Genomic DNA, 13,939 nt, shown 5'->3' with positions numbered 1-13,939 from the left:
GTTTACTTTTGTAAAATTGTGTCGATGAATGCCTGGCACAGACATGAGATTTCATAATGATAATTCAAACTATTTTTATTGTGGACTTGCATTTTTTTGGAGAAAAATGGTTGTCGCTGTATTTAGTACGACTTTCTCATTCTCCTCACTCAGTTTGTGGTTCATCAGACCTCATTATCGTCACAGAAAGTGCCAACGCAGTGTACATCACTTCCTGAAAACATCATTGCTTCATGCGTGAATCATTCTCCCAAAAATGACCACATGTAGTGTTATTGGAAGCAGATTGGTCTCCTGCCACGTCAATGGGGGACCAGCAATCCCTGTTCACTTGTCAACTGAGGTGAAGCCCCAGTAGAGACACATATACTGTACATGAGAAAGATGCTCTACCCTGAAGGCTGGGATAAGCAAATATTGTCAAACTACAACAGTGTGTGTGTATTTCAAGAGGCTTAAAACTCAGGAGAATATTTACCGTATATACTCGAGTATAAGCCAAGTTTTTCAGCACATTTTTTTGTGCTGAAAATTCCCCCCTCGGCTTATACTCGATTTACCTTTTTCCACCTGATCTCCTGGATTTTGGGGACCCGGTACTGGCCGACCGTAGGTCCCATGGACCTCAAACTTGGCACACATGTAGCCTCACTCTTCCTCTATAAGTGTGTAAAGCTTGTTGTCCAGAGGACCAACGGCCGGGGAGCACTGATTTTTCAAAGCCGGGCACCCCTTCCATAGTCTCCCATGTTAATCGTCAGTCTAGACATGGACACAGTGAGGCATGGGCACAGTGAGGCATGCACATGGACACAGTGAGGCATGCAGATGGACACCCTAGATTTGCGTCAAGGGCCTGGATTCAGAAAGAATGCTCTATCTATCTGCGGGCGTAATGTATCTTAGATACGTTACGCTGCTGTAACTTTGGGCGCAAGTTCCGTATGCAGAAAGAACTTGCGCCCTTAGTTACGGCGGCGTAACGTATGTGTGGCGGCGTAAGCCCGCCTAATTCAAATGGGGATGTTGTGGGCGTGTAATATTTAAATTTAGGATGACCCTGCGTTTTTGACGTTTTTTTTGAACGGCGCATGCGCCGTCCGTGAAGTATCCCAGTGTGCATTGCTCCAAAGTACGCCGCAAGGACGTATTGGAATCGACGTGAACGTAAATTAGGTCCAGCCCTATTCGCGAACGACTTACGCAAACAACGTAACATTTTCAAAACTCGGCGTGGGAACGACGTCCATACTTAACATTAGCTACGCCTCATATAGCAGGAGTAACTATACGCCGAAAAAAGCCTAATGTAAACGACGTAAAAAAATGCGCCGGCGGGACATACGTTTCTGAAACGGCGTAAATACCTAATTAGCATATTCCTCGCGCAACTATACGGAAGCGCCACCTAGCGGCCATCGTGATTATGCAGCCTAAGATACGACGGTGTAAGACACTTACACCAGTCGGATCTTAGGGAAATCTATGCGTAACTGATTCTCTGAATCAGGCGCATAGATACAACGGCCCGAACTCAGAGATACGCCGTCGTATCTTGTATCTGAATCCGGGCCAATACGTTTTCCCAGTTTTTTTGTGGTAAAATTAGGTGCCTCGGCTTATATTCGGGTCGGCTTATACTCGAGTATATACGGTAAAAAAGAAAAAATAATCTGAATACTGTAGTTATTCCGCCATGGGCCAGATTCAGAGAGAACTTGCGCCGACGTATCTATTGATACGCCGCGCAAGTCCTCGGATGCGCCGTCGTATCTATGCGCTTTATTCAGGAAACAAGATACGCCCAAATTGTAGCTTGACACGACCGACGTAAGTCTCCTACGCCGTCGTATCTTGGGTGCATATTTACGCGTTGATTTACGCGTCGAATATGTAAATGACCTAGATACGCCGATTCACGAACGTACTTGCGCCCATCACAGTAAGCTACGCTGTTTACGTAAGGCGTACGTCTGGCGTAAAGTTATCCCACCTAAAGCAGGGGTAAGTCATGTTAAGGTATGGGCGCGGGAACAGCGTCGTATTTTATGTCGTTTACGTAAGTCGTACGTGAATGGGGCTGGGCGTAGGTAACGTTCTCGTCGTAGGCATTGAGCCGTCGTATCTTAGGGAGGATATGCGACGTGATTCTGAGCGCAAATGCGCCGTTAGATCGGGAATTCATTTACATGGGGGTCACGGTTAATTTTAATACAACACGCCCACTGCCTTGCTACTTTGAATTAGGTGGGCTTACGCCCGCCATTTTACGTTACGCCGGCGCAAGAAAGGGAGCAAGTGCTTTGTGAATACAGTACGAGCCTCTCTATTTTACGTCGGTGTAGCGCATATCAGATGCGCTACGCCGCTCTAAAGATACGCCGATCTCTCTGAATCTGGCCCTATATGTAAATCTGTGATGTGCAAATCGGACCCAATTGAATGCTCTTATGCTATATTCTCTGCAAATCGAATGTTATTCATTGAGGAGGGGGAAAAAGTGTGAATGGAGAAAACGCAGCATTTTTTTTTTCTCTGAACTCTGCAATTATAAAACTGCAAAAGCTAGTTTTGTAAATTTCACCGGAGTTTAGTGTTAGAGAAATAGAAACATATAATTATGGCGAATGGGTCTTATTTCTCACGTTAACCTCATGACCACAGTTTTAATATTAAAATATAGAGGGTGAAATTTACTAAAACGCAGAATCTGCTGCATCTGTGCATAGTAAGTAATCAGCTTCCAGGTTTTATTGTCAAAGTTTATTTGAACGAGCTGAAGTTAGAAGCCGATTGGTTTCCATGCACAGCGGCACCAGATTACGTGGAACACGTTAGAGTAAATCTCCCCCATTGCGTCCTTTTAAATATCTCAAGTACTTTTACACTTTCAGAACCTTTGACCTCATTATTTATCTTGTGAGGTCATTAACAACCTTGAACCCCAAGTCAGCCTGTGTTTTAGGCCAGCTCCACACCTTTGTGTTGCCATTCATTTTTAATTGGCACTAAATTGCCGTACATTGCCGTACAATGCCGTACATTGCAGTACATTGCAGTACAATGCCGCACTACTCCCGTGGCCCCCTGATGACGGTTGACCAAAAACGCTTCGGTCAACCCTACATCGCCCACTTGGAGAGTGCTTTTATGTTTTGTTTGTTGTTTTGTTCTTTTTCTGCCTATTTTGGCTCACATATTGTTCTTGGTGGTATTGTGTTGTAAATTGCACTTTTGCTGTTTTTATGCACCTAGGTGCACAGTCAGGGCCGTCTTTACCATAGGGCAAACAGGGGCAGCTGCCCAGGGCCCTGTCACTGTTGGAGGGCCCAAAACTGCCCGTTAAGCCCCTGTGCTGCCCACAAATCAGGCTGAAAATCATCAGCGGCACGCAGCCAGTGCCACATCTGCTTCCCTTCCCAGTGTTTTAAAATGTACAGCACCCCTGGCTTCCCTTTAGACGTGCACTTCTCCCTTCCTGCCACTGGGTGCTGCTTGTATATAAAAGTGAATTAGAATGTGATTTTATAACATCCCCAGTTTGCTCTTCCCGAGGCTGACTTCTTCATGTCCTGCTCCTCAAGGTATGTCACTGTTTGCTAATCTATATTGTAAATATAAGTTTTCTGTAGAGCGTGCCCAAAGTCTTTATAATATTTGATGATTCATTGCAGGTCTGGTCAGTGTTTTAAAAAGTTCCTCTATTTTACACATGGCATGGCATGGCATAGGGTCACAGCACCGTCTGTCCATTCTGCTTTAGCACCATGGGACCCCATGCCATGCCATGTGTAAAATAGAGGAACTCTTTAAAATCACAGACCAGACCTGCAGTCCAGGCTGAGTAAGGCCTCAGAGCACATGGCATTACTGTCTGTATTTAACTGCTTGATGGGCTTATTTTGGGCCTGGCTGGTTCACATGTATGTGTTTTGGCGGCCCACATTTGCGCAGGCACAGCAGCCCATTCATTTGAATGGGCCACCATGCCTGCGTTTCCTGCAAAGAAAAGCGCATGCCTCATGTAATAGGCTGTGCACGCGGCACACCTATGCCCATCAAGCACTGAAATACAGCACTGTCTGTCCATTCTGCTGTCTGCTGTGACTTATCTGCAGTTCCCGCACTGTCAAACTTGCTGCATTTTTAGACGTTTAGGTCACGCTTTTAAAAACACAGTGCGTTTGTGTGTGCAAGAACTGCAGGTAAGTAGCATGGTGCAAAAGCAGAATGTATTTCAAGGCAACTGTATTTTTAAAATGCTGAATGCACCTTTTTTCTGCAGGAAACAAAGGCATGGCAGCCCATTCAAATCAATGGGCTGCTGTGCCTGCACAAATGAGGGCCGCCAAAACACATACCACATACCTGAACCAGACAGGCCCAAAATAAGCCCATCAAGCAGTTAAATACAGACAGTAATGCTATGTGCTCTAAGGCCTTACTCAGCCTGGACTGCAGGTCTGGTCTGTGATTTAAAGAGGTCCTCTATTTTACACATGGCATGGGGTCCCATAGTGCTAAAGCAGAATGGACAGATGGTGCTGTGACCCCCATGCCATGTGTAAAATAGAGGAAATAGAGGGCCGCCAAAACACATACATGTGAACCAGTCAGGCCCAAAATAAGCTGGAGGGGGGCCCAAAAAAAAATGTTTGCCCAGGGCCCAAACCATATTAAAGGCGGCCCTGTGCACAGTGTGCGCTTGTATCAAGTGCCAACGTGGTTATCTTGTCCCAATGAACATCTTTTTATACTTATACTGTGTTCGGCTTGTAAAGTCCCATCCAGGGGGTATATTCTTTTCTGTCTACGTTACCCAGGGATGTGGCCAACATCACAGTTATTGGAGTTCTGAGCACCTCCCCTTATACAACCAAAAAAATAAGACAAAGGAAAGAAATGAAAGTAACATCCGCTTTCGTTATCATGGCAAACTGGTTATTATTGTACCACCCTGTACAATACTTCAGCAATTTTTAAATATTTAAAAAGCAAAGAGTTACAAAACTGTTTGCAATGAACTGGAAATAGAAAAGATAGCACTTTTTTTTTTTTTTTGTTTGTTTAAATTCCACTATATAGTACACCGTATAAATTACAGAGTATCCGATGCACAAACGCATCTGCCTAATATCAAATGTAAATTTTTTTTTTATGTCTTTGTATTCATATAGAGTCTCTTTTAGTCCCGTTTTTTGTTTTTGTTCCGGCAGAGTCAGTCCTTTGTGTGGCTGCCTTGGCATCGGGGTTCCCCCCACCCCCCCAGAGTCCCTATCACGTGTGACAGTGCTCCAAGTCTGGAACGCTGCTATTGTTGCAGTACCTCAAGTTATTGGGGATGTGACAGTCTGTGTAAGTGAGGCCCCCATTCGGGGTGTATATGGGCTGCAGTCTGAAACCTCCTTTAAGGAGCTGGTCATTGTTTAAGGAGACGATCTGGAAGCTGGTCTCCGTCATCTCCAGGATGGAGTTGTCCTTCTTGGTGCCCGCCTCGCAGTAGTCGTCCTCTTTCCGGCGCCCGCGGTTGTATTTCCACTTCTGGGACGTGTAGCGGCCCTTTTTGTGCATGTGCCAGCAGAAGATGCTTAGAAGGACGACAAGTACTATAATGACGGCACCCCCAATTAACCCTGCCAGCAGAAAGGGGGAGCCCAAGCTTGGCGTTGTGGGCTGCTCGTGGCTAGAGGGGCTGTTGCTGCCATTGTTCGGGGAAAAGGCCTTTGTGGTGGCCTCGGCGCACACAGTCTCCTCACCTGCCTGGTAGTTGTTAAAAGAATCCAAAGGAACCAAGCAGATCCGGTAGGTGGACTTTGGCTCCAGATTCAACAGGCTCCAATGATGCTTCTCACCGTTGACTATTTGTTCATTCACGATCCCTTCCACCAAGCTGTGGCCCATCTTAACCCAAGTCAGCTTGTAGGAGACAACCGTAAAAAAGGTCAACCAGCTGAGGTGGATGACGGTGTCGTTCACAAAGCGTATAGACAGCTGGAGTCGTTCTCGGATGGGCGTGGTTACTCTCTCTATGATTATGATCGTCTGTTCGGGCTCGGTAATGGGAGCAAGCGATGGGGTGGGTGTTGGGACTGCAGGGGTTTCAGTTGGAGTAGGGATAAAAACTGTTGTGGGAGCGGTCGTTGGGGCAGTGGTTGGAGGAGGCTGGGTAACAGGCGGTAAGGCGGCGGTGGTGGTTGGGCAAGACAGCAGGTTGATGTTGAGCTCTCTAACCGCCATACCCCGAAAATGCTCCGGTCCCTGACACATAAATGCACGAACGTTGATGGCAGCCGGAAGAGACTTGAGCCACTCTGTAACCCACCTAATGCCGCAATCACAAAGCCAAGGGTTGTTCCGAGCCGTTAACTGTTTTAGGTTGGTTAGGTTATCAAAAACTCCCATGACCAATCTCTGGAGTCGGTTGTTTGATATATCCAATCTCTCGAGCTTGTGCAGTTTAGCAAAGGCTGACACCGGTATGTGATTAATTTGGTTGTCCTGCAGGTTCAGCTTTACCAAGTAGGTGCCCTGGAGATCATTCGGAGGACTGGTGAGAGAGTTACGTACCATAGAAAACTCCCTTAGTTTGGGTAGATTGCTAAAGGTGCCATCGGCAATTCCTTTGTTGGAAAGGAGATTGCCATCCAGTATCAAACGTTCCAAGCCGGTCAGGTTTTGAAAGGCTTGGTCGGAAATGATAGCAATTCGGTTTTCGTCCAGCCTCAACTCTTGCAATACAAAAGGGAGGCCAACCGGCACGCTGCTCAAATGGTTCTTTGATAGAAAAAGCAGCTTTAGGCTAACCGCTTCGCGGAAAGCTCCGTCCTCCACCCCTACCGTTGAGATGGAGTTATCGTCTAAGTGCAGCTCTTCCAGTTTTAAAAGCTGTGCTAGTGCCACCCTTGAAATGGTCTGTATGTTGTTTTCTTGGAGGTGAAGCACTCTGACATTCTTGGGAAGGTTCATCGGAAATTCGTCCAATTGGTTGCCGTACAAGTAAACCGTGTGCACCGATTGGACGTTGTGCAGTTCCGCGGGGAATCCAGCATTGTTAATTTGGTTATTGTGGAGGTAGAGCACGGTTACACCCTCCGGAATTCCAAGAGGCACTGAGGTCAAACTCCGCTCGTTACAGTAGATATAGTTCCCGTCGCAGCGGCACACCTTTGGACACGCCAATGTTTGGCTCACTTGCATGGAAAGCCCAAGCGAGAAGAGAATCCAGGACTTGAAGAAGGACACCCAGTCCTTGGGCCACAAAACTGTCCGAAGGCCCATTTCTGGTTTCCAAAAAATAAAAGGCCCTTGCAAAAACGAGAGGTGCAAAAGCAAACACGAAGTGCAAATCTCAGCATTTAATGTGCTTGTTGTCCGGCCATCTGGCAAGAATAAATCTCATCACAGCCAAGGGCTCCGTAATCCTTTGATGAGCGCACCTCCTGCCATGGACGGCGATACAGCAAAGTCTCATTAGCCAGGATTGCACACCGCCCGCAGAAACCCAAGTGCTCATTAATCACTTTTTGTAGATTCGGTCTTTGTTTTCCACCAGGAAAGGATAAAAGTTCGGGAAACCGAGCAGGCTTTTGGCACGGTGCTTGTTGGGAGGGCGAGACGTGGTCTTGTCAGAGGAGAGCGCTTTTTTCGACTTGCGAGAACTCTTTCACCTCTTCTCCTTCAACTTCCAGCTGCATGACCTGCCGAAGAAAAAGAAAGAAACGAGTCAGTAAAAAAAGGGAGCCCATAAGAGAGAAACGAATGCATGTCAGTAAATAGGAAACGAAATACGGGTCAGGAAAACACAAAATCACAGAGCAGAATACTGGGAAAGTAATAGTAACGCCTCGTACAACACGGTCCGACTTTCCGAGAAAAAAGTCCGACTGGCTTTTTTTTCTCCGAAAGTCCGGCCGTGTGTAGCCTCCATCGGACTTTTTTTTTGTCTGACCTTAAATAGAGAAACTGTTCGCTTTCTTTCCGACGGACACGCAGCAGACTTTTGCATGGTCAAAAGTCCGACCGTGTGTACGAGGCATTTGAAGGGCCCTTCACTTCTAACCACCTTCTGAAGGTTCTACTCAACTGAGAACTGAACTGCGTCACATACTCCGATATCACTCCCATCACCCGTCACGTGCAATTTCTACAGCTTATGGATTTTCTTACATTTTCCTGTATTATTATATCCGACATATACCATAGTGCTGTACACAGAGCACTGAGCCATTCACATCAGTCTCTGCAACAGAGGAGCTTACGCTCTAATGTCCCACCACAGTAACACACTTTATTATTATATAGCTCTTATATATACCGCAGTGCTGTACAGAGAACACTGAGCCATTCACATCAGTCTCTGCACCAGAGGAGCTTACACTCTAATGTCCCACCACAGTCACACACAATTATTATTATTACGTGGTTAACAAGCGTTTCGCAATACGAGCAATCGTTTTTTTTTTTTAAATCCTGACTCGGTTTGCGCGTGTTGTCTCGCAAAACCAGCACAATTCAGGCCTCTGCAGTGTGCGGTACCGCATTTGGCCAGAGGTGTGGGGGGCGCCGGAGCCATTTGGAAATACTCAAAAATACTCAGTTCCTAAGTGTTTCCGAGGGGCAGCCAAACGATCTCTGAGTATTTCCAAGTCTCTCCCCCCACCTCTGGCCACATGTGGTATTGCATACCATAGAAGTCAATGTGGAACGAATTATTTTCGTTTCCATTGACTTCTATGGGGAAACTCGCTTTGATATGCGAGTGCCTTGGATTACAAGCATTCTCCTGGAACAGATTATGTTCATAATCCGAGGTTCCACTGTATATAGCTCTTACATATACCACAGTGCTGTACACAGAACACTGAGCCATTCACATTAGTCTCTGCACCAGAGGAGCTTACGCTCTAATGTCCCACCACAGTCACACACTATTATTATTACAATGGAACCTCGGATTGCGAGTAACGCGGTTAACGAGCGTTTCGCAATACGAGCAATAATTTTTTTTTTAAATCCTGATTCGATTTGCGACTGTTGTCAGGATTCAAGTCTCTGCAGTGTGCAGTACTGCATTTGGCCAGAGGTGCGGGGGCGCCGGAGCCAATCGAAGCTGTTCGGAAATACTTTGTTCCCGAGCGTTAGCACCTTTCCGAGGGCATGCCGAATGGATATCCCAGTATTTCCAAGTCTCTCCGACTCCTCCCCCCACCTCTGGCTACATGTGGTATTGCATGCCATAGAAGTCAATGTGGAACAAATTATTTTCGTTTCCATTGACTTCAATGGGGAAACTCGCTTTGATATGCGAGTGCTTTGGATTACAAGCATTCTCCTGGAACGGATTATGTTCGTAATCCTAGGTTCCACTGTATATAGCTCTTACGTATACCACAGTGCTGTACACAGAACACTGAGCCATTCACATCAGTCTCTGCACCAGAGGAGCTTACGCTCTAATATCTCACCACAGTCACACACTATTATTATTATTCATTTATATAGCTCTTGCATATACCACAGTGCTGTACACAGAACACTGAGCCATTCACATCAGTCTCTGCACCAGAAGAGCTTACGCTCTAATGTCCCACCACAGTAACACACTATTATTATTATATAGCTCTGACATATACCAAAGTGCTGTATAGAGAACACTGAGCCAGTCAGTCACATCAGTCTCCACACGTTAATGTTCCACCACAGTCTCACACTATTATGATTATACATTTATATAGCTCTGACATATTCTGTAGTGCTGTACAAAAAAACGGAGCTAGTAAAATCAGTCTCTGTACCAGAGGAGCTCACACTCTAATGTCCCCCCCCCCCCCACACACGATTACTGGTATTAATATTATAATACATTTGTATAACTCCAACACATACCACAGTGCTGTAAAGAGAACACTGATCCAGTAAAATCAGTCTCCGCACCAGAAGAGCTTACACTCTAATGTCCCACTACCATAGGTGTGCGCAGCCTATTGCATTAGGGTGTGCACCCCAAAGCAATGGGGCAATGAACAGTGTCGGTAGCGCAGTGGACGATGTCAAAAGGGCAGAGACTGGTGTCAATTTATTTTTTTATTATGACCTTTTTACAATTTTATTATTTTTTACAAATATATTCAGTTTTTTTAACTATATTATTTTATTTTTTACAATTATTATTTTTTGGGAGCCCCGTGGGGTCCTAGGTGAAATATAAGGGGTCAAAACCGACCCCTGATGTCTCACTTTTGAGACAGAGATTCCATAGTTACTTTCTCTGCAGCCAAGTAGCAGAGGGAATTTGCCCAGCACAGGGTGTGCCCTGGCACACCCTGTGCGCACGCCTATGCCCACTACAGTCACACACTATAAGTATCATACATACAGTATATATAGCTCTGACATATTCTGTAGTGCTGTATAAAATGGGGGGGGGGGGGGGTACAAGGGAAGACAAAATCTGGGCATATTAAACTTGAGCTGTAAACAGTTGCTGGCGCTGCCTGGTGGGGACTCGGGGGACTGCAGGCACTGCGGGGTTTGATGTCAGATACGTTAAAGCCGTGTGTAACAAACAAACCCGTCTCGTCTCAGCAATATCCAGCAAGCCATGCGGAAAGGCGGCAGATCACACCGCGCTTCTCCGAGCCCCGCGCCTCCCCCCACTCCGCCGCTGACAGAGACGCGTTCCGCCGATCCCACGCCGATAAATAATTCACCTTTTCTTCCTTCCAATCCGCAGAACACCAGCAGGGGCGACTCCTAACCTATATTTCCAGCGTCACGCTAAACACGGTCTTCAGTCCGCAAAAAAGAAAAAAAAAACACTCGCCGGCCAAACCAAACATTTATAGCTCACCGGGACGGCTTTTCAGCTCAGCCGGATTTTTTTTTACTATGTTTTTATTTTCTTAGTCATCTTAAATCTTTTTACGCCTTAAAAATGGGGGGAGCCGTGCGGCCAAACCGGACATTTTTTTTGGTCACGGTGAAGCGAAGGAAGCGGCGGGAGGCTCCCGCGTTTATTTGTGAAATGCCTCATTACCGGAAAAGCAGCCCACGGCCAGAGGAAGGTTACGTGCCGATGGGAGGACAGAGATGGTCAAGTGATGGAAGAGCCAAAAAAGGATCGGGTGAAATCTCGGACTACAAAAAAAACAAAAATCGATATATTCAATGAGAGAGTGTTATGCCCTGTACACGCGACATATTTGGGATATGAATCGTAGAACGCCCCATGGCCACAAATGGGGGGTGGGTGTGTCTTTGTGCCTCTACAGGAATCAAGCCATTTCTAAAATGGTAGGAGGACATCTTTGGGACATCCCCCGGGGGCTGTAGAAGCATGAATGGTAAAAGGACATCTTTGGGACATGCCCCGGGGCCTGTAGAAGCATGAATGGTAGAAGGACATCTTTGGGACATGCCCCCGGGATTGTAGGAGCCTGAATAGTAGAAGGATATCTTTGGGACATGCCCCTGGGATTGTAGGAGCATGAATGGTAGGAGGACATCTTTGGTACATGCCCCTGGGATTGTAGGAGCATGAATAGTAGAAGGACATCTTTGGGACATGCCCCCGGGATTGTAGGAGCCTGAATAGTAGAAGGACATCTTTGGGACATGCCCCTGGGGCCTGTAGAAGCATGAATGGTAGAAGGACATCTTTGGGACATGCCCCCGGGATTGTAGGAGCCTGAATAGTAGAAGGATATCTTTGGGACATGCCCCTGGGATTGTAGGAGCATGAATGGTAGGAGGACATCTTTGGTACATGCCCCTGGGATTGTAGGAGCATGAATAGTAGAAGGACATCTTTGGGACATGCCCCCGGGATTGTAGGAGCCTGAATAGTAGAAGGACATCTTTGGGACATGCCCCTGGGGCCTGTAGAAGCATGAATGGTAGAAGGACATCTTTGGGACATGCCCCCGGGATTGTAGGAGCCTGAATAGTAGAAGGATATCTTTGGGACATGCCCCTGGGATTGTAGGAGCATGAATAGTAGAAGCACATCTTTGGGACATGCCCCCGGGATTGTAGGAGCCTGAATAGTAGAAGGACATCTTTGGTACATGCCCCTGGGATTGTAGGAGCATGAATGGTAGAAGGACATCTTTGGGACATGCCTCTGGGGGCTTGTAGGAGCAAGAATAGTAGAAGGACATCTTTGGGACATGCCCCCAGGCTTGTAGGAGCATGAATGGTAGAAGGACATCTTTGGGGGACATGCCCCGAGACCTGTAGGAGCATGAATGGTAGAAGGATATCTTTGGGGGACATGCCCCGAGACCTGTAGGAGCAAGAATAGTAGAAGGACATCTTTGGGACATGTTCCAAGGTCTGTAGAGGCATGAATGGCAGAAGGGCAACTTTGGGACATGCCCAGGGACGTGTAGGGGCACAAATGGTAGAGGGACATCTTTGGGACATGCTGTGGGACCTGTAGGGACATACATGGGGTGGGGGGTGTTTTTGGGACATGTCCTGGAGCCTTTGGCATTGACAAGGACAGATATCTACAGCAACATCTCCACTGCCCGAAACAAAAAAAAAGAAATACATTTCGATCTCCTTTCCTCTCTTTAGTTTCCTCCTCTCCTCCAAGGTACACGTTCTGCTCGGCAAGGCCACATCTAGATCGATCGCAGTGCCATTAACGTCCCCAACTGATCTGCATTCTATAAAAAGTCCCCCCCCCTCCATCTCTGACGGTGGGCGCATTAGTGGTGATGGGGTGCCCAGCACAGGGACATCTTCTTTCCAATTATCTCGGATGACGTGAGCCCCGGATAAAAGGGACCTGCTAACGGGATTACGCTTCTAACTCAATTGCACCTGTCATTGTCGATCCCTCTGAGCCGGTTGAGGTTCGTGTCGCCGCCGCGCCGCCTTGTTTGCGGCGCTTTGTCTTGCCGTGTGCGGAGAATGTCAATGGCTACCTCTGCACACAGGTGGTGTTAACCTTTTAACTAATTAAAGCGGTATTAAACCAAAACAAAAAAGGTGATATAATGCGGCTTACCAATCACTAGATGTGGTGGCCGCATTAGTTTTAATTTATTTGCCCCCCCCCCCCTGTTATCACAACATGACGATCTACGGTGCACGGTATAGGCGTTGTAGTGCGCTGCGCTCTGTCATACAATGCGTTGGAGTGCCGCTCCAAATTAACGGCACCACAGCGGTCAGGAGACTACTACACCCCAGTAAAAGCCATAATCGCAGCGGGCGGGGGCTGGGAGCTCAGGCTGCAAATCCAGATCTGCGCTACGCCTCCGGGGGCGCGCTGCAGAGCGTTTCACTCTCCGGGCGGGGGAGGGGAGGGGAGGACGCAGATTCCCTGCTACAGAACAGACATGGAATTCAGCCTGCATTCTCACCTGAGACAGACAACTTTTTTTTTAAGCTCCAAAAAAAAAAAAAATCTATAATAATAATTAGTATCCAACCTTTTTTTTCTTTCCGTTTATAGGCGTTTGCATGAGACAGATGCGCTGCCGAAAAATGTGTTGGTTTTCTTTGAATTTTTTTTTTTGGGGGTCATTCGTTATGATCGCAATTCATAAATTCAAAAATTCATACGTTTTTTTAATTCTTAAGTCAAAAAATCAGACTCAGGTATTTGCACTCCTTGGGGTAGATTCAGTAAGCAATTGCGTCTGCGTATCCATAGATACGCAGCGCAATTGCTTACTTGCGCCGGCGTCTCGAATGCTCCTGATTCAGGAACCTCGATACGCCGACTGCAGCCTAAGATATGACTGGCATAAGGCTCTTATGCCGTCGTATCGCAGGCTGCATTCTTACGCAGGCCGCTAGGTGGCGTTCCCGTAGTGGTCAGCGTATAGTATGCAAATTGCATACTCACGCCAATTCACAACCGTATGCGCACCCTGCGTACGCATTTTACGTTGTTTGCGTTCGTCGGTTTCTGCATAAGGCTGCC

General features: G+C 46.9%; 1 protein-coding gene across 1 annotated transcript in view; it reads right to left on the bottom strand.

The window, feature by feature from the left end:
• Window positions 1–4,919: 4,919 nt before the first annotated feature.
• Window positions 4,920–13,939, bottom strand: part of FLRT2 (fibronectin leucine rich transmembrane protein 2) — an 82,924-nt gene continuing 73,904 nt past the window's right edge. The window contains exon 2 of the mRNA XM_040332906.1: window positions 4,920–7,697. Coding sequence (XP_040188840.1) covers window positions 5,278–7,278 — 2,001 coding nt within the window. The 5' untranslated portion in view covers window positions 7,279–7,697 and the 3' untranslated portion in view covers window positions 4,920–5,277. The remainder of the gene's footprint in view (window positions 7,698–13,939) is intronic.

Source organism: Rana temporaria, chromosome 13 (assembly GCF_905171775.1).
Source record: "Rana temporaria chromosome 13, aRanTem1.1, whole genome shotgun sequence".
Classification (NCBI taxonomy): Eukaryota; Metazoa; Chordata; class Amphibia; order Anura; family Ranidae; genus Rana; species Rana temporaria.
This window is presented reverse-complemented; position numbering and strand designations above follow the sequence as displayed.